The sequence below is a fragment of the Pocillopora verrucosa genome, chromosome 11 (assembly GCF_036669915.1).
Source record: "Pocillopora verrucosa isolate sample1 chromosome 11, ASM3666991v2, whole genome shotgun sequence".
In the NCBI taxonomy this organism is placed as follows: Eukaryota; Metazoa; Cnidaria; class Anthozoa; order Scleractinia; family Pocilloporidae; genus Pocillopora; species Pocillopora verrucosa.
Genome location: NC_089322.1, coordinates 16,872,719 through 16,892,618, shown reverse-complemented (window position 1 = coordinate 16,892,618; position 19,900 = coordinate 16,872,719). Strand labels below are relative to the sequence as shown.

General features: G+C 37.7%; 2 protein-coding genes across 4 annotated transcripts; both read left to right on the top strand.

Annotated features, from left to right (window-relative positions):
- Nucleotides 1-1,660: 1,660 nt before the first annotated feature.
- LOC131781539 (uncharacterized) lies at nucleotides 1,661-8,651 on the top strand. 2 transcript variants are annotated; one of them, XR_009339963.2, is made up of 6 exons: nucleotides 1,661-1,750; nucleotides 2,698-2,874; nucleotides 3,916-4,286; nucleotides 5,843-6,046; nucleotides 6,704-7,614; nucleotides 7,834-8,651. XR_009339963.2 is itself a non-coding variant. In XM_066174607.1 (5 exons), exons 2-5 carry the CDS (start codon nucleotides 2,721-2,723, stop codon nucleotides 7,040-7,042), a joined length of 1,068 nt encoding a protein of 355 aa, XP_066030704.1. In that variant the 5' UTR covers nucleotides 1,713-1,750; nucleotides 2,356-2,720; the 3' UTR covers nucleotides 7,043-8,651. The 2 variants fall into 2 exon arrangements, 1 of the variants encoding a protein (XP_066030704.1); XM_066174607.1 differs by having other exon boundaries at nucleotides 1,713-1,750; nucleotides 2,356-2,874; nucleotides 6,704-8,651.
- Nucleotides 8,652-10,812: 2,161 nt separating this feature from the next.
- Nucleotides 10,813-18,249, top strand: LOC131781541 (uncharacterized). 2 transcript variants are annotated; one of them, XM_059098211.2, is made up of 5 exons: nucleotides 10,813-10,896; nucleotides 13,848-14,024; nucleotides 15,040-15,410; nucleotides 16,631-16,834; nucleotides 17,494-18,249. In XM_059098211.2, the coding sequence occupies exons 2-5, from the start codon at nucleotides 13,871-13,873 to the stop codon at nucleotides 17,830-17,832; spliced, it is 1,068 nt and encodes a 355-aa protein (XP_058954194.2). In that variant the 5' UTR covers nucleotides 10,813-10,896; nucleotides 13,848-13,870; the 3' UTR covers nucleotides 17,833-18,249. The 2 variants fall into 2 exon arrangements, with proteins under 2 accessions (XP_058954194.2, XP_058954195.2); XM_059098212.2 differs by lacking the exon at nucleotides 10,813-10,896 and adding an exon at nucleotides 12,568-12,620.
- The last annotated feature ends 1,651 nt before the right edge of the window (nucleotides 18,250-19,900 follow it).

Genomic DNA, 19,900 nt, shown 5'->3' with positions numbered 1-19,900 from the left:
GTCACAGTCACAGGAATTGTTTGAAATGTTTGATGAAAAGTAAAGCTTTCAATGCTGTTGAAACAGTAACAACTAATTATATTGGTGCTACCAATAACAATAATAGTAATAGTAATTATTATTTATAGGGGCTAGCTTAAGAACTTCATTGTTCCTCTATCCTCTAGGCTCCAATTATGATTAAAATATGCTTCTTTTTATTTTGCCACGACCATGGACCGAACTGAAAAATAATCTATCGTTGAGACCAAACAAGTGATTACTGTGGTAATGTTCATTTGAAAACAACTAAAAATATCCGGATTATGCTAGCAGTCAATAAATGAGCAAAAAAAAACTGTTCCTTTTTCATGAAGGCCTGGGAGGGGGGGATAGGGGAATGAGAAGGAGACGAGGAGTCTAGTTCACTAGGGCCTGGGCACAACCAAGAGAATATTCTCGTGGCATAACTTATCGCCTTAGCGGGGTGGAGGATTTTAGTTGGAGCCGGTTCACACGCTTTTCAGGGGAGCGGGGGGCGGAGGGGAGACAGTCGTCGCCAACAGACTATGGAAGCAGGGAGGGAGGGGGCCTTGACTACCAATGGAGATCAGAGACTTAGGGGGGAGGATCAATTTAATTTAGTCGTAGTACAACCAAAATCCTCAAAACCCCTTTTCCCCCCCCACCCCTGCTACCTAGGAGATAAATAACGACCGGCCCTTGGAGTTAACAAACCCCGCTGGAGTTGGGGGGGGGGGGGGATTTAAAAGAAAGTGCTTACTGTAACTTTCGCTTCCTGCTTCGACACTCACGTTCACTGTTGGAAACAAAAAAGATAAGCTCTCATTTCTATACAACAGATTGATATTTACTCTTTCCTTATATTTACCACGTGTGATCATTTTGGGCTGGGTGTTGAAGTTTCATTTTCCAAATTATTTAAATTTTGAAGTAAAAAATAATCATGAGTATGTTACGTTTTACATGTAATATAAATTGTTGTTAATTTGCTATTTTCTCACGACTGTATGTAAATCTACTTCTCGCCAAAAAAACCTTCGGCTAATTCGAGAACTGTAATATTGACAGTCACTATAGTAAGTTGTAAAATGACTTTATTGAATAGTGATTATTCCGTGATCGTCAAGTTCCAAAATTTCCAATTGCAATAAGTCGAGCCAATCAGCAAAATCGGTTTGACCTAGACTTTAAAGATTTTTGATAACTTTATTTTCAATGAGTTTCTGTACCTTAAAATCAGGAGTTGTAATTTGCAGTTTAGATTCAGGGGTTTTAATTCATACCTTAAATACTCTCTTAGTTTCTCCTGGGAGGAAAAGGGTTAAGCATAACCTCGATAACGGCTGCCCTTGAGAAGTACATACTTTCGGTAAAATTATGGTTTCTATGCAACAATCCGAAAAACTAATAACACCTTCATGTCACATATGTTATTTTTACTTTTATTTTATAAAATATAGTAAGCTCACTTCTATGTGTTAATAGAGCCCATTTTTATTCTTTATTTATGCTTTTTTACGCCTTCACGATATTCATTTCGCAATTGGCCTCGACTCATTTAGCTGAGGGATGCGCTTTTGAAAATCATTAGCAAAATCGAAATGATATTTACATAACTAAGCATCAGAAACGAATAGAAAACCATTTCCTTGGGGCATGGTTCGATTGCTACGTCACATCTCTCAACACACTTTATTTAACATTTAACCAAAGAAGTTTCTATTCCAGATATTGACTCAAAATTGAGGTAAGGATATTATTTTTCTCTATCGACATTAACGTTTTGACTCTTGATTGATCAATGAGTACCAAATTCTAAGAGGGCTCTTGAATTTTACATGTAAACAACGAAATTAAATTTCACCCAGCTTCTCGATAAATTGAGAGGATCAAGTTCCACGTAAGGGTAATTTTTTGAAAATTCACGCACAACGTAATGTAATCAAATGTTTCTTTTTCGTTTCGCCTATTTTATACATACTACAGACACCAGAAACTATTTTCAAAAATAACTCATGTGTCATTTTTTACATCATACACGTAGACTAGAGACTTCAACTCTCCAAGGAAGGTTAGGGAACTGGGAAGTAAATAGGATTGCAAGTCGCTAGATTTAGCTCTCAAAAAAGTGCGTATATTCGGATGTTTAAGAAAAACTATAAAAAGCAACGGAGATCACGATACAGCTCAGTAAGTTATTTGACCGGGATATTGTTTCCGTTTCTCTGGAAGTTTGGATTAGAAATTGCTCGGTGAGAAAGCTCTCATCGGCACTGTTTTATGAGCATCTCGTGGGCTTTTTGCGAAGCCTGCGGTGGGTATTTCTGTACATGTCACTCTTATGATTTCCAGTCAGATTCCTAGCGGTAGACCCCCATGGGCGAGCGAAGCGGGCTGGCTCGATTCTTGTAGACCCAGCGAGAAGCTTGTTAGATACTTGTGCAACAAAGCCGATAACCGCAGCCACAGGAGCCCACAAAGGCGGTTATGATGGGTATATTAAATTCTTACAACCCTAAATGGAAGGAAAATATGGTATCAAGTTGGTAGGCACGGTGAACTGGTTTTTCCCTTAGAAGGCTTCATCAGCCGATATTCCTCCGTACGGCCCTCAAGCTCGGTTGAGAAGAACTTAGTATCGCCGCGGTGAGTTGTAAAGCCGGCGACTGTTAATTTCTTCATATCACTTTTTAGGTTATAGGATAGCAGCATACAGAATGTTCATGAGATCGGGCTTTCTTCCTTTGCTCATGATCGGTTTCCTTTCGAGCCTCTTTTTTGCCACTTATTTGATAATTAAGGAGAAGAAAATCTCGCCATTGGGAAGACGCTTGGTGCAGGTACTGGAGACGGTGACATTCACAGAAAATGGTAATTTAAATCTAAAAAGTAACTTAACTGTGAAAACCTCTGTTAGTTCTCTTACCCCTAAGAGTGACTAGCATCTAATTTCTCCTTACGGTATCGCCGCTGAATCAAACATTAGAGAGATGAGAATTAACGAAACAATGATAAGAAGAAGCTTTTCAACGTTAAACAATTCTCCTCGTCATTGAGAGAGGAAATGGATGGCAAACGGTAAGGGGAATAAGGGGGGGTAAGTTTCTAAAGAAACTGTGGTGCTGCGTCACTGGGAGAGTATAGCAGGTAATTTAGTGTTACATTAAGTTTAGTGTTGAAAACGTAAATTGGCCACCGTAAAGGATAAAAAAGCTGACGTTTCGAGCGTTAGCCCTTCGTCAGAACAATTGTAAGGGGATATGCATACTGATTTTGGATTTAATTGGTATTTCTTCACCACGTTCTGTAGTTGGTATAGAAAGCTTGCGCCACCTTCTCGATCAATCGGACGCGAGTAAGAGGCTGGTTACAGGCCGGCTAAATCAGTTTGAGTTCCCCAAAGGGTCTTAATATTTTTTGTAATAAGTGGCCGTTGAGATTCAGTACTCGATAATGTTAGTGCGATCATCCCGAAAAAAATACCGATGGTTCTAAGAAAATATTCCATGAATGCAATATGGATACGAGATAGCAGAAAGTCAACTGTAAAGTAAAGTCAATTGGTAAAGTTTATCTGTGAAATACTTTTTCATCAAAAACCCAAATGGAAATATCGCAAACGATGAAGCACAGAAAATATGGCAAACAATTTGATCGTGTAGTCTGACTGTCATGGCGAGGGAAGTCCTGAGAGGGACTTTTGTCGGTAATAGTGACAGACGTTTCACCAACATTAGCGTAGGTCATCATTAGAGTTCAGGCTAAAAATTCGATCTGAAGTGAGATTTGAAGGGGTAGAGACTGGGTCTTGACAGGATGCGTTTAATCTCGACCCAATCCCTTCTCTTCCGTCAGTACAATTTTGCGTTCATCTTCGCTCCAAGACTGACTGTTTTGATTTGATTTTTTCAGAGGAAGCGCCCTCACTTTCCTATGCAGAGAAGCTTCTTAAAGCCTACGATGAAGTGGAGACCTTTGTGATGTTCATTGGTTATCCTCGCAGCAGCCATAGTTTGGTTGGCGCCATCTTGGATGCTCACCCTGAAATAATTATTCCACACGAGTTTAATCTGTTGGATAAATGGAGAAGATACAATCTTCCAGCGTTCAAAAGGAAAAACCTACTAAAATATAAGTTATATTTTGATCTTCACCAGACCTCTCTCAAGCAAGCCATCTTTGGAATACGGGCAAGTCGAAATAGAACAGTTCTTGGCGGGAAATTTACATACTTATACAATGTTCCAGATTTATGGCAAGGTGGATACAAAAACGGGATCAAGGTAGGATCAGAAGACGATTTTCATAGCTCATGGGTTATATTCTTATCCCACAGTCAACCCAAGCTCATCCTAAAGAATAAAGAGGATGCACCTGCATCGGTGGTGGGTTGTACAAGATAATTTGGTATATCTCCTGAGTTTATAATGTAAATTGGCCACCGTCAAAAATTTTTACGTTGAGGTTTCGAATGTTAGCCATTCATCAGCCTGACGAAGAGTGTTAGTCATTCATCAGCCTGACGAAGAGTGTTTGCTATTCATCAGCCTGACGAAGAATGTTAGTCATTCATCAGCCTGACGAAGAGTGTTAGTCATTCATCAGCCTGACGAAGAATGTTAGCCATTCATCAGCCTGACGAAGAATGTTAGCCATTCATCAGCCTGACGAAGAGTGTTAGCCATTCATCAGCCTGACGAAGAATGTTAGCCATTCATCAGCCTGACGAAGAGTGTTAGTCATTCATCAGCCTGACGAAGAATGTTAGCCATTCATCAGCCTGACGAAGAATGTTAACCATTCATCAGCCTGACGAAGAGTGTTAGCCATTCATCAGCCTGACAAAGACCTAACGCTCGAAACGTCAACCTTGAAAAATTTTCGGGCAGAATGCGTGACATAATCAATGATTCATAACCGATAAAACGGCAAATTTGAACGCGACCTCGCCTAAGCCTACTTTTCTGAGTTCTAAAAGAGCTAACTTCTAGATCATGTTGTATCTGTATTTTGCAAATGAAATTTGTAACTGAAATGAAAGACATTTAAGAAGTAGAAGGATTTTCCTTTTTCACTTGAAACAATTCTCTAACTTTTATATGAAAGTCATATCATGATCGATTTTCCTAAAAACCCTTACTACTCGCCAAAAATCAACGCACGGCAAATGGCTGACACACCTTCCCTCTGACAGAATCCGTTTTAATTTTGAAAGTTAAAACGGATTTTGAAGAACTATATACCTGTCAAATTAAACAGTGCCCACCGTGGAATCAATAGCAATTGTCGATTTCTTCACAGTTGTCGCGAATTCTAAAATCTTTCGGTCCGTCAGCTGTTAAATCTTACCCTTACCGACCGTATCAAAAATATTAGTTTTGCCGGGAGCTCTGCCGTAGCTTTCTGAAACCGAAATACAGCTTTTTAAGTTTTCCTCAGAGTTGAAAGGATCTTCGGAGAATGGTTTTCATAGATGCTCCTAAAACTAAAAATTGTCACATAATTTTGCTGGATAACTTTATCTAATGCCTTTCTTAATAGTAAATATAGTTTCGCTCTGAAGAAAAAGCTAATAAGCGATTTGACCTTTCGACAAGCAACAATCTGTTCCTACCTCGAAAAATATTTCAACGAGGCCTGCGTTGTTCCAGATAAGACTGAACTTTCACAAGGACTTTTCGAAGTTCTATGTGAGTGACTGAGTTGGTACGTAGTGACAAAAAGCATAGCCTACACAGAAAGCGAAACTCTTTCCAAACCGCATTTAAATTTGAGTTCGAACACCCTCATTTTATTTGATGTATTTTCGGTACTAGTTTTACCACGACTTTTCCTTTAGGTGATAGGAGACAAAAAAGGGGGACGAACTTCGCAGCTTATAAGTAAAGACCCAAACAGTATCAAACAGTTAGAAGAAATCGCTAAAAACGTGGGAGTGCCAATGAAATTCATACACATTGTCAGGAACCCATTTGATAACATCGCTACCATGGTACTTCGCAGAGCAGGCGAGCGTGATAATGTTAGGGAAGAAGGAGCAAAAGTAAGTTGATCCATGATATTTGAATAGTTGTCAAATTACATTCTCATTATTAGTAATATCATTATCATTATTATATATACATAAGAATTATAACGAGAAAAAGGATAGGTTGAGAGCATTTGAACAATATACAATAACGTGTGAAATGAACATGATAACCCAATATCGGCAGCGGATATTGTAGTTATGATGTGGAGTTGAAAACCTACCTAGTTTCCAAGCCCCTCGACCGTGTGGGGTTCTCAAACTTGTGCAAACTCAGAGGGAAGTGTCTTCTTTGGTACATTGTTTCAAAGATGCATAACATGGCAATTAGTGATATGGATTTCGTATGATGTCATGAATTATGAAACCTCGTGCCTGTGTTTTCTGCTTCTGCCTTCGGCAGATGACTCAAATCTTGGTTTGATTATTAGTGATATCATGCTCAACCTCATCCAATTGCTCATTATCATTATCATCATCGTCGTCATTGGTGCCACTGTCACTGTCGGTATCGCTGTTGTAATCTTTGTAATTGCAATTATTACGAAAACCACCATTAACGATTTCATAATAAGCATCAACGTCACTGTAAACATTAAAAGGAGTCTTCATTATTTTCGTTATCGTTCTCAAAACCATAATAAATACATTTTTACCATTTGTCACTAATAGGTGAACAGCCCAGTGATTTTGGAGAAGTTGATCAAGATCTACTTCAACCTTACACAGGCTAACCAGCGCGTCAGAGAACGGTTTGGGGATGCAGTTATCGATATTCCAGGACATGAAACAATACTCAGACCGAAAAAAACACTACAAAAATTGTGTGATCATTTAGGTGTGACATGTACAGAGGACTACGTAGAAAAATGCAGTAAGATCTTGTATGGATCTCCTTCTGTCACAAGAGATAAAATTGTTTGGACTGAAGAACAAAAACAGCGGATCACCGAGCTGATGAAAAAATATTTGTTTCTAAGAGACTTTTCGTTTGACGATTTCCTATCTTAAACTCACAGGTAGCAGCCGCAGAATAATTTTCAAGTTTGCGTTTAAAATTAGGTTTCATTGGGCTTGCATTTCTACTCCCTGTGATTTTACTAGAAAAACGTTACTAATCAGCCAAGCACATGCGTTTTTCCGACAAGTTAACCAATCAGATTTATTTATCTATGTATCGCCGTACCAAAGGCACTGGAGGATTTCCCAGTCCTCCCATCCTCTCCCATTGCCTCTTGAGCCTTAATCTTACAGTTGGCTGCTAACCTTTTCTTTTCCATGTTGTGATCGTTCTGAACAATACAGTGACTCCTCAGTTAACAGTTGCCTTAAAAACAAGCTACACGATGTTTTAAGTCATTTAATGAACGCCTAACTACCTCATTTTGAAGGAAGCTTTGAAATATATGTTCGTTACGATATAACAACGCAACATAAGCAACAGTGGACGAAGAAGGTGTATGGTTATTTAACCCCTTAACTCCCAAGATCTGATTGTGAATTCTTCCATTAAGGTATAACACTTTTCCTTATGAATTAGTTACGAGAACTTGGTGCTAGATCAGGATAACAACTTCTACCTGGTAAGTTTGAGTCTTCTCATAACCGGTTTTCTGGATTTTGTATGGATATGTCATAGACAGAAGTTACATTTTAATCAACTCTGGGAGTTCAGGGTTAAGGAAAAAGGGATTGTAAATTTTGACCTAAAAATTAACGAAGCCTAACTTTTAATTTACACAAACCATGTGGCAGATCTTTCAATTTTTAACCATTCATATTACTTTTTTTTTTCGGTTTAGCGCCAATCCAACGCGCACCAGTCCACACCGTGCCAATTCACTACAAGCCAATCCATAGCGAGCCAATCCAAACCGAGGCTATTAGTGATTGAAGCCCAGACCCTTTCTATAACATTCTCGAGTAACTCCCAGACACCGACGATTGTGACAACACGACTGAATGCCGTTGCAGGGAGGTGTGAAGAATATACAACAATACCACCTAGCTATTATTTCTAATAATGCCGTTTAGTTTATCGTCATTCGAATATATTATCCCAGGGTACGGCACATTTCAATCAACAAGTCTGTCGTAATTTTTTTTTAGTGATTTTTGCAGGTACACTTTAATTTGAAAGCCTCAGAGGTCCACTAAGGACATACTAGATGTATCCTCCAATATGTTTAAAAAGCTTAATTTACTAGAAGTAAGTCTGGACCATTCTTAAACATGTAAGCAAAGTTCTCTATGCGTCATCGGGGAAATAACAGGCATTTCTTTCCTTGTTTTACATGCCCACTTGGCTAAAGACTAATATTTTAATGTTTGGAAACGGGAAACTTGTAAAGAAAACTTTTTAATGAAGTAATTGAATTCCTCCACGCGCAAATCACTTTATCAGGACTCTTGCTCAGGGGACTGGTTAAAGAACAATTTAGTCAAGTATGAAACAAATTGTGAGAAAATAGAAATATATTTCTTTTTATGAGCGTGCAGTTGCAATGTAGCGAGTTGCGTTGCCTAGAAACTTGACGTACTCCTGAAGAAACGTGTCCTGATTAATGCGAACACCGATCAGGTGTTGAGTAAAAGACTATTAAGGCCAACATTTTGTGGCATTTTTTTTTTTTTTGTTCATCCCGTATTGGCGATTTTTCTTTTAATCAAGCAGAACAAAATTAACGAGGAAAGGAATTTTCAAACTTCTTGAGTTTATACAGAGGAATGTTGTACTGGACATAATTCATAAATATAAATTCCGAGTGCGTTCAAAGTCGACAAATATGAATTGTGGCTTTAATTCCCAAGTGAAATTTTTAACTTGACTGAGGATGATAAATTTGTCCAGCATTTACTTTAAAGGAGTTATTTTCCTAAGATAACCCTATTTTTGCGGATCGAGGGCAACATGAAGAATAACTGCAAAAAGATTAAACTTCCAAAATTTTCAGGCTATCATAGGTGCCTGAATCCATCACTACAGAAAATCTTTTGACCGAAGTCAAACTTAAGTTTATTAATTTAAATTTCCATTTATTTCAACATCTTTACATCCTCAGGTTGGTTATAGTTGAAGCATAATCATAATAATAATCCTCTAATCGCTCTGACGAAGGGCTAACGCTCGATACGTCAGCTTTTTTACCCTTTACGGTGGCTAATTAACGTTTTCAACCCAGTTGTTAACACTAAATTACCTGCTATATTCTCCCACCGACGCAGCATCACAGTTTCTTTAGAAACTTACCCCTTTATTATAGTTGAATTATAGCTTACCTCTTTCTCTTCTACGGGTGTTCATTACGTAAAATCTCCCAATAGTTCTGATACACATTCCAACAGAGAGGTTATGAGAATTGTGACAATAATCAACGGAGGATTTACATAACCTTCATGTAAATTCCAATTTTTATAAAGCTACTGTAGCTTGAAAAGAATTGTGGAGTCATCTTCCGGGAGAATTGACTCTCAAGGAGTGAAAGACTTATAACCCATCCAGCAAATCAACCATATTTAGTTTAACCAGGTTTAACTGGATGAAAATCAAAAATAGAAAACTGAAAGACTAAGTTTTTTACATAGTGTTCAAGAAATCACCTTTACTTTCACTGCGCTAAAGATGAAGTCGACAAACATCAGTTTAAGTAGCTTCTATCAAGAACACAATTTGAATTGTGTTGGACAAAACAGGTACAGAAGTCGTTTTAGTTTTGGTGTAGATAGAGTATTAGATTGAAAGTAGAAAAACTTAAATAAATAAAACCCTATCATCAATTTAGCTCTTTCTAATAAGTGAAATGATAAGGTGTAACAAGAGAATAACAAGTTACTCTCGCTTGAATTGTATATAATGATTTTAATAAATATATATTTACTTTATATAACATTATCCTTACGTTTCCATTTATTAACGCTATCCACTGGATAAATCTCCAACCGATGGATAGCGAGCCGCTTGGATAGTGAACCCTGAACGTTAATCTTCGTTTCGTTGCATTTACAAGATGTGATCATTTTGGGACGAGTGTTGAAGTTTCATTTTCAAAATTATATATTGAGGCAAAACGACAAAAGAATGTTACGGTAACCTAATATCTACTTTGACTAATTTGTCGTTTCTCAAGACTCAGTGAAAATTTACATTTCGACAAAATTACCTCGGGTTAATTCGAGAACCGTAACTTTGACTAAGAGCTTTAATGAATTGCAATATGACTTTACTGAAAAGTGACTGTCAAGATTGTCGATAAATTTCTAACTGCACTGACAATAAGCCGAGCGAATCAAACATTAAGTATTTTTGACACCTTGGCTTTGTGACACGTGACACAGAGCTTCTTTTCGACAAATTTCCTAAGCGTGGTCATGATAATAGGCGTCAATTACACGCACATACTTTCAGCAAAATTGTGGTTTCTAGGCAACTATTCGCAAAACTAAGAACACCCACATGTCATACATATTGACCTTGAAATATAGTTAGAATTCATTTTTATCGTTTGCGATAACTATTTACGCCTTATTTACTTTCATTTTGCTATTTGCCGGCTAGTAATAGGCCATTTCCGTCATATTAATTCTAACGTGACTCCGAGGCTTGGGGGAATAAAACCTCGATGTGATTTTCTTTGTTTTATTCTCTAAAGCCTCGGAGCCAAGTTTGAATTTTAATTCAGAGAAAACGGCCTAAGGGATGCGCCTTTAAAAGTCATTAACTTAAATAATGATATTTATTTAAACATCAGAGACAAAAAGAAATAAATTCACGTGAGCATGGTTCGATCGCTACGTCGCAACTCTCAAGGCACTTTCATTTTTGTTAACTAAGAAGTTACCATTCAAAAAACTGACTCAAGGTTGGGGTAAGAAAATTATTTTTCTCTATCGACATGTATGTTCTGATTCTTAATTGAATGTGGCTCTTGAACTATACATGTAACCCTTAAGATTTCAGTTCACCCAGCTTCTCGATAAATTGGGAGGATTAAGTTCCACAAAACATTAGCATAATTTTTGAAAATTCAAGCAAAACGTAATTAAATCATTTTTTTGTCGTTCCATTCGTTTCATTTACACTACGGATGTCAGAAAGTCTTTTCAAAAATTATTTACACGCCATTGTTTCTATCACACATATAGGCTTGAGACTTCAATACTTCCTGGGTTATTCTTTTATCACTGAGCTATTCACTCTGATTAGCAATATTTATATTGGATATTTTTCTGACATGCAAAACAGAAAACCTTCCGCACACCACATGTTTAGGAGTAATTGACATTGGACCAATAATTAAATAGTAACAACTAATCATATTGGTGCTACTACTACTAATAATAATAGCAATAGTAATAGTAATTATAATTTATAGGGGTTAGCTCAAGAACTTCATTGTTCCTCTATCCTTTAGGGGAGGACGAGGTGCCTGGTTCTTTAGGGACTGGGCACAACCAAGAAAATATTCTCGTGGCATAACTGATCACCTTAGCGGGATGGAGGATTTTAGTTGGAGTTGTTCACACGCTTTTCAGAGGGGTGGGGCGGAGGGGAGACAGTCATCGCCAACAGACTATGAAAGCGGGGGGGGGGGGGGATCTTTTACTGGTCGTAGTACAACCAAAATCCTCAAAACCCCTTTCCCCCCCCCACCCCTGCTACCTGGGAGATAAATAATGACCGGCCCCTAGGGGTTAACAAAACCCGCTGGGGATGGGGAGGAGATTTGAAAGAAAGTGCTTATTGTAACTTTCGCTCCCTGCTTTGATACTCACGTTCACTGTTGGAATAAAAAGAGATCATTTTGGGCTGGGTGTTGAAGTTTCATTTTCCAAAATATGTTTTGAAGTAAAAAGTAATAATGAATTTGTTACGTTATACATGTAATATAAATTGTTATCTATTTTCTCACGACTGTATGAAAATTTACTTCTCGCCAAAAATACCTCACGCTAATTCGAGAACCGTAATTTTGGCTAATAACTATAGTAAATTGTAAAATGACTTTATTAAATAGTGACTATTCCGTTTGGTTTGACCTAAACTTTAAGGATTTTTGATAGCTAAATTTTCAATAAATCTCTGTACCTTAAAATCAGGAGTTGTAATTTGCGGTTTAGATTCAGGGGTTTTAATTCGTACCTTAAATTCTCCCTTGGTCTCTCCTGGAAGGAAAAGGGTTAAGCATAATCTTGATGAATGGCTGCCCTTTAGAAGTACATACTTTCGGTTAAATTATGGTTTCTATGCAACAACCCGAAAAACTAATAATACCTTCATGTCACACCTATGTTCTTTTTACTTTTATTCTATAAAATATAGTAAGCTCACTTCTATGTGTCAATAGAGCCCATTTTTATTGTTTGCGATCGCTTTTTTACGCCTTCACGACATTCATTTCGCAATTGGCCTCGACTCATTTAGCTGAGGGATGCGCTTTTGAAAATCATTAGCATAAAGAAATGATATTTACATAACTAAGCATCAGAAACAAAAAGAAAACCATTTCCTCGCTACGTCACATCTCTCAAGACACTTTATTTAACATTTAACCAAAGAAGTTTCTATTCCAGAAATTGACTCAAAATTGAGGTAAGAATATTATTTTTCTCTATCGACATTAACGTTCCGACTTTTGATTGATCAATGAGTGCCAATTTACAATAGGGCTCTTGAATTTTACATGTAAACAACGAAATTAAATTTCACCCAGCTTCTCGATAAATTGAGAGGATCAAGTTCCACAAAACGTGACGGTAATTTTTTGAAAATTCACACACAACGTAATGTAGTGAAATGTTTCTTTTTCGTTTCGCCTGCTTTATACATACTCAGACACCAGAAACTATTTTCAAAAATAACTAATGTGTCATTTTCTATATCATACACGTAGACTGGAGACTTCAAGTCTCCAAGGAGGGTTAGGGAACTGGGAAGTAATTAGGATTGCAAGTCGCTAGATTTAGCTCTCAAAAAAGTGCGTATATTCGAATGTTTGAGAAAAAATATCTACACTGTATGGTGGATATATAAAGTAATGGAGATCACGATACAGCTCAGTAAGTTATTTGACCGGGATATTGTTCCAGTTTCTCTGAAAGTGTGGATTAGAAATTGCTCGGTGAGAAAGCTCTCATCGGCACTGTTTTATGAGCATCTCGTGGGCTTTTTGCGAGGCCTGTGGTGGGTATTTCTGTCTCTCTCACTCTTAAGATTTCCAGTCAGATCCCTAGCGGTAGACCACCCATGGGCGAGCGAAACGGGTTGGCTCGATTCTTGTAGACCCAGCGAGAAGCTTGTTAGATACTTGTGCAACAGAGCCGATGAGCGTAGCCACAGGAGGCCCACAAAGGCGGTTATGATAGGTATATAAAATTTTTACAACCCTAAATGGAAGGAAAATATGGTATCAAGTTGGTAGGCACGGTGAACTGTTTTTGCCTAAAAAGGCATCATCAAAATGACACACTAAAATGATCATGATACCACCGGAAAAAAGGGGAAAAGGTTAGCTATCGAATTAGTAAAGATAGAGATAATTTTCGCCTTATTGGACCTTATCAGAATAACGTTACTAACGTGATAGTCTCTGCTTGCTTGAGCCATACTGGGGGATATCGGCCCTCTTTAGTTTCTTTTCTTTTAATTTTTTTTATCTTTTTTATTTTTTAAAATTTTTTAAAAATTTTTTATCGGCGGTCCGTACTGTCACGACCTCGAGCCGATATTCCTCAGTACGGCCTTCAAGCTCGGTTAATAAGAAGTTAGTATCGCAGTTGTAAAGCAGGCGAATGATAATTTCTTCATATCACTTTTTAGGTTATAGGATAGCAGCATACAGAATGTTCGTGAGATCAGGTTTTCTTCCTTTGCTCATGATCGGTTTCCTTTCAAGCCTCTTTTTTGCTACTTATTTGATAATTAAGGAGAAGGAAATTTTGCCATCGGGAAGACACTTGGTGCAGGTACTGGAGACGGTGACGTTCACAGAAAATGGTAAGTTAAATTAAAAAAGTAACTTAACTGTGAAAACCTCTGTTAGTTATTTTACCCCAAGAGTGACTAGCAGCTAATTTCTCCTTACGGTGTCGCCGCTGAATCAACATTAAAAAGATGAGAATTAAAGAAACAATGATAAGAAGAAGCTTTTAAACGTTAAACGATTCCCCTCGTCATTGAGATAAGAAATGGATGGCAATCGGTAAGGGGAATAAGGGGGGGGTAAGTTTCTAAAGACACAGTGCCGCTGCGTCGCTGGGATAGTATAGCAGGTAATTTAGTGTTAACAACTGAGTTGAAAACGTAAATTTGCCACCGTAAAGGATAAAAAAGCTGACGTTTCGAGCGTTAGCCCTTCGTCAGAGCGATTGTAAGGGGAATATGCATACTGATTTTGGATTTATTTGGTATTTCTTCACCACGCTCTGTGGTTGGTATAGAAAGCTTGCACCACCTTCTCAACCAATCGAACGCGAGTCAGAAGCTGGTTACAGGCCGGCTAAATCAGATCTTCTCTTCACTGAGTTTCCCAAAGGGTCTTAATATTTTTGCCGTTTGTAATAAGCGGTCGTTGAGATTCAGCACTCGATAATGTAAGTGCTAAGGAAATATTCCATGAATGCAATATAGATACGAGAAAGAAGAAAGTTAACTTTCAATTGGTAAAGTGTACCTGTGAAATACTTTTTCATCAAAAAACCCAAATAGAAATATCGCAAACGATGACGCACAGAAAATATGGCAAACAATTTGATCGTGTAGTCTGACTGTCGTGGCGAGGGAAGTCCTGAGAGGGACTCTTTTCGGTGATGGTGACGGGCGTTTCGCCAACATTAGCGTCGGTCATCATTAGAGTTCAGGCTAAAAATTCGATCTGAAGTGAGATTTGAAGGGGTAGAGACTGGGTCTAGACAGGAGACGTCTAATCTCAACCCAATCCCTTCTCTTCCGTCAGTACAAGTATGCGTTCATCTTCTCTCCAAGACTGACTGTTTTGATTTGATTTTTTCAGAGGAAGCGCCCTCACTTTCCTATGCAGAGAAGCTTCTTAAAGCCTACGATGAAGTGAAGACCTTTGTGATGTTCATTGGTTATCCTCGCAGCAGCCATAGTTTGGTTGGCGCCATCTTGGATGCTCACCCTGAAATAATTATTCCACACGAGTTTAATCTGCTGGAAAAATGGAGAAGTTACAAACTTCCAGCGTTCAAAAGGAAAAACCTACTAAGATATAAGTTATATTTTGATCTTCACCAGACCTCTCTCAAGCAAGCCATCTTTGGAATACGGGCAAGCCGAAATAGAACAGTTCTTGGCGGGGAATTTACATACTTATACAATGTTCCAGATCTATGGCAAGGTGGATACAAAAACAGGATCAAGGTAGGATTAGAAGATGATTTTCATAGCTCATGAGTTACTATGCCATACCACAGTCAGCCCAAGCTTATCCTAAAGAATAAAGAGGATGCACCTGCATCGGTGGCGGGTATTACATGATAATTTGGTATATCTTCTGAGTTTATAATGTAAGTGGCCACCGTCAAAAATTTTTAAGTTGAGGTCTCGAGTGTTAGCCATTCATCAGCCTGACGAAGAGCTAACGCTCGAAACGTCAACCTTGAAAAATTTTCGGGCAGAATGCGTGACATCATCAATGATTCATAACCGATAAAACGGCAAATTTGAACGCGACCTCGCATTGATGAGCCCTAAATTGGCCTATTTAAACCCACTTTTCTGAGTTTTAAAAGAGCTAACTTCTAGATCATGTTGTATCTACATTTTGCAAATAAAATTTTAACTGAAATGAAGGACATTAAAGAAGAATTGTCCTTTTTCACTTGAAACAATTCTCTGAATTTTTGTATGAAAGTCATTTCAAGATCGATTTTCTTAAAACCCTTACTACTCACCAAAAATCAACGCACGGCAAATGGCTGACACACCTTCCATTTGAGAGAATCCGTTTTAATTTTGAAGATTAAAACGGATTTTGAAGAGCTATACACCTGTCAAATTAAACAGTGCCCATCGTGAAATCAATAGCACTTGTCGATTTCTTCACAATTGTCGCGAATTCTAAAATCTTTCGGTGCGTCAGCTGCTAAACCTTACCCTTACCGACCATATAAAAAATATTAGTTATGATGGGAGCTCTTTGGGTAGCTTTTTGAAATCGAATACAGCTTTTAAGTTTTCCCCAGAGTTGAAAGGATCTTCGGATAATGTTTTTTATAAATGTTCCTAAAAATTGTCACATGATTTTGCTAGATAACTTCATCCAATGTCTTTCTTAATAGTAAATATAGTTTCGCTCTGAAGAAAAAGATATTAAGCGAATTGAGCTTTCGAAAAGCAACAATCTGTTCCTGCCTCGAAAAATATTTTAACGAGGCTTGCGTTGTCTCAGATAAGACGCTGAAGTTTCACAAGGACTTTTCGAAGTTCTATGTGAGTGACTGAGTTGGTACGTAGTGACAAAAAGCATAGCCTACACAGAGAGCGAAACTCTTTCCAAACCGCATTTAAATTTGAGTTCGAACACTCTCATTTTATTTGATGTATTTTCGGTACTAGTTTTACCACGACTTTTCTTTTAGGTGATAGGAGACAAAAAAGGGGGACGAACTTCGCAGCTTATAAGTAAAGACCCAAGCAGTATCAAACAGTTAGAAGAAATCGCTAAAAACGTGGGAGTGCCAATGAAATTCATACACATTGTCAGGAACCCATTTGATAACATCGCTACCATGGTACTTCGCAGAGCAGGCGAGCGTGATCATGTAAGGGAAGAAGGAGCAAAAGTAAGTTGATTCATGATATTTGAAAAGTTGTCAAATTACATTCTCATTATTAGTAATATCATTATCATTATTATATATACATAAGAATTATTACGAGAAATATGATTGGTTGAGAGCATTTAAATGATATACAGTACATGGCATGTGAAGTGAGCATGATAAACCAATATCGGCAACGGATATTGTAGTCATGATGTGGAGTTGAAAACCTGCCTAGTTTCGAAGCCCCTCAACCGTGTGGGGTTCTCAAACTTGTGCAAACTCAGAGGGAAGTGTCTTCTTTGGTACATTGTTTAAAAGATGAATAACATGACAATTAGTGATATGGATTTCGTATGGTGTCATAAATTATGAACCCCAGTGTCTGTGTTTTCTGCCTCTGCCTTCGGCAGATAACTCTAATCTTGGTTTTGATTATTCGTGATATCATGCTCAACCTCATCCAATTGCTCATTATCATTATCATCATCGTCGTCATTAGTGCCACTGTCACTGTCGGTATCGCTGTTGTAATTATTATAATTGCAATTATTATTAAAACCACCATTAACGATTTCATAATCAGCATCAACGTCATTGTAAACATTAAAAGGAGTCGTCAACATTTTCTTTATCGTTCTCAAAATAATAAATACATTTTTACCATTTGTCACTAAAAGGTGAACAGCCCAGTGATTTTGGAGAACTGGATCAAGCTCTACTTCAACCTTACAAAGGCCAACCAGCGCGTCAGAGAAAGGTTTGGGGATGCAGTTATCGATATTCCAGGACATGAAACAATACTCAGACCGAAAAAAACACTACAAAAATTGTGTGATCATTTAGGTGTGACATGTACGGAGGACTACATAGAAAAATGTAGTAAGATCTTGTATGGATCTCCTTCTGTCACAAGAGATAAAATTGTTTGGACTGAAGAACAAAAACAGCGGGTCACTGAGCAGATGGAAAAATATCCTTTTCTAAGAGACTTTTCGTTTGACGATTACCTATCTTAAACTCACAGGTAGCAGCTGCAGAATAATTTTCAATTTCGCGTTTAAAATTAGGTTTCCTTGGGCTTGCATTTCTACTCCCTGCGATTTTGCTAGAAAAACGTTTCTAATCAACCAAGCATACGCGTTTTTCCGACAAGGTAACCAATCAGATTTATTTATCTATGTATCGCCGTACCAAAGGCACTGGAGGATTTGCCAGTCCTCCCACCCTCTCCCATTGCCTCTTGAGCCTTAATCTGACAGTTAGTTGCTCACCTTTTCTCTTCCATGTTGCCTTTGGCCGGTGTTTTGATGTGCTAAAATAAAACATGTACTTTGTGATAATTATGCAAACAATTAAATTGTAGAAAGAACAGTTAAAAATTCAACTGTCTCTTAAAGGCACTGTCAGCGACAGTACAATGAGTTTGATTGATATGCTACTGGTTAGACGAAACACCAAAAAATAAACACTTAAGTGCTAAGAATAGACTGTTCTTAGCTTGATCTCAACTCAAAACAACGTGAATGAAGATTTTAGATATATGAAAATTCACATATTTGCACTGCGGTGGAAAGATGAAATTAGAAGATCCTCGCAGCTAAGAACACTACTGAAACTAGTAGTTGTAAGTAGGACCTGAAAAACAAAACAAACGTTTTTGCTGTTTTGCTGCTAAATTACGCTGTTTTCAGTTTTCTTTTGTACTGAATTAAGAGTGTCACCTGTTTGCAGCTAATGACGCTGTTTTAAGCTATATCTCACTCATAACAACATTTTTCTCTCTGTGATGCTAAATCACGCTCTTTTCAGCTCTATCGTACTGAAAACCCTTTCTATACTTACTCGTTGCTGTTACACTGTTGCATGAAAAGTGGTTTTCTAGCCTGTTCGCAGCTAATTGACCGATTTTAGCTTGATGTTGCCGAAAACAACGTTTTTGCTGTTTTGTTGCTAAATTACGCTGAATTCAGATGTTTATCTGTTTGCAGCTAATAGCGGTGTTTTAGGCTATATCTCACTCATAACAACATTTTTCCTGCTGTGGTGCTAAACTATGCTCTTTTCAGCTCTTTTGCACCGAAAACCCTATTTTGTGCATGTTTGCTGTTGTTACGCTTGGTTTTCTGGCCTGTTTGCAGCAAATTGACTGATTTTTGCTTGATCTCACCTAAAACAATATTTCTGCTGTTTTGTTAGTAAATTTCGCTTTATCCAAATTTTTTGCACTGAATAATAATTTGTTGTTGTGGTGCTAAATTGCGCTGTGTTCAGTTTTTTCGCACTGGAAACGGTTTTCGCCTATTTGAAGCTTTTCACATTGATTCCAACTATATCTCACTCAAAAGAAAATTTTTGCTTTTTCGCCGCTGTATTTCAGCTGATTGCACCTAGAACCTATTTTGCGCTGGTTTCCTGGATTTACGCACTTTTTTTCGTCCTTGAACCAAAACCGCTGTTCTGGCCTTTTTGCAGATAATTGACTGATAGTTAGTTAGCTAGATCTCACTCATAAAAACGTTTTTGCTGTTTTGGTTCTAAATTACGCTGTTTTAAGTTTTTTTTTTCGCACTGCATTAAGACTGTCGCCTGTTTCCAGCTCATTAGGCTGTTTTAAGCTATATCTCACTCATAACAACTTTTTTTTTGCTTCTGTGCTGCTGAATTACGCCCTTTTTAGCTTAATCGTACCGAAAAACCTTGTGTGTGTCGGTTTTATGTCTGTTTGTGTGTGAGCCCGAATAAACTGATTTAATATTTGAAATATTGTAATCCCCTCGTTAAGCCTAAGTGCTTTCTCATAAGTAATTCTCTTTACTGTCTGACATACAATTCTTCTGTTATCAAATAGGAGAATTTGGTATTGGATCAGCTAATAATTCCCTAATTGATAATATACTTTATTCTCATCACTTCTATAGTTGATATTGTATTGATATTGTAAGGAGAAATTCTCTCTTGGTCACCCGTGGGAGGTAAAGTTAAGCATGGCCTTGATTAAAAGTACATACTTTCGGTAAAATTATGGTTTCTATGCAACAATCCGAAAAACTAATAACACCTTCATGTCAATTACATGTTTATTTA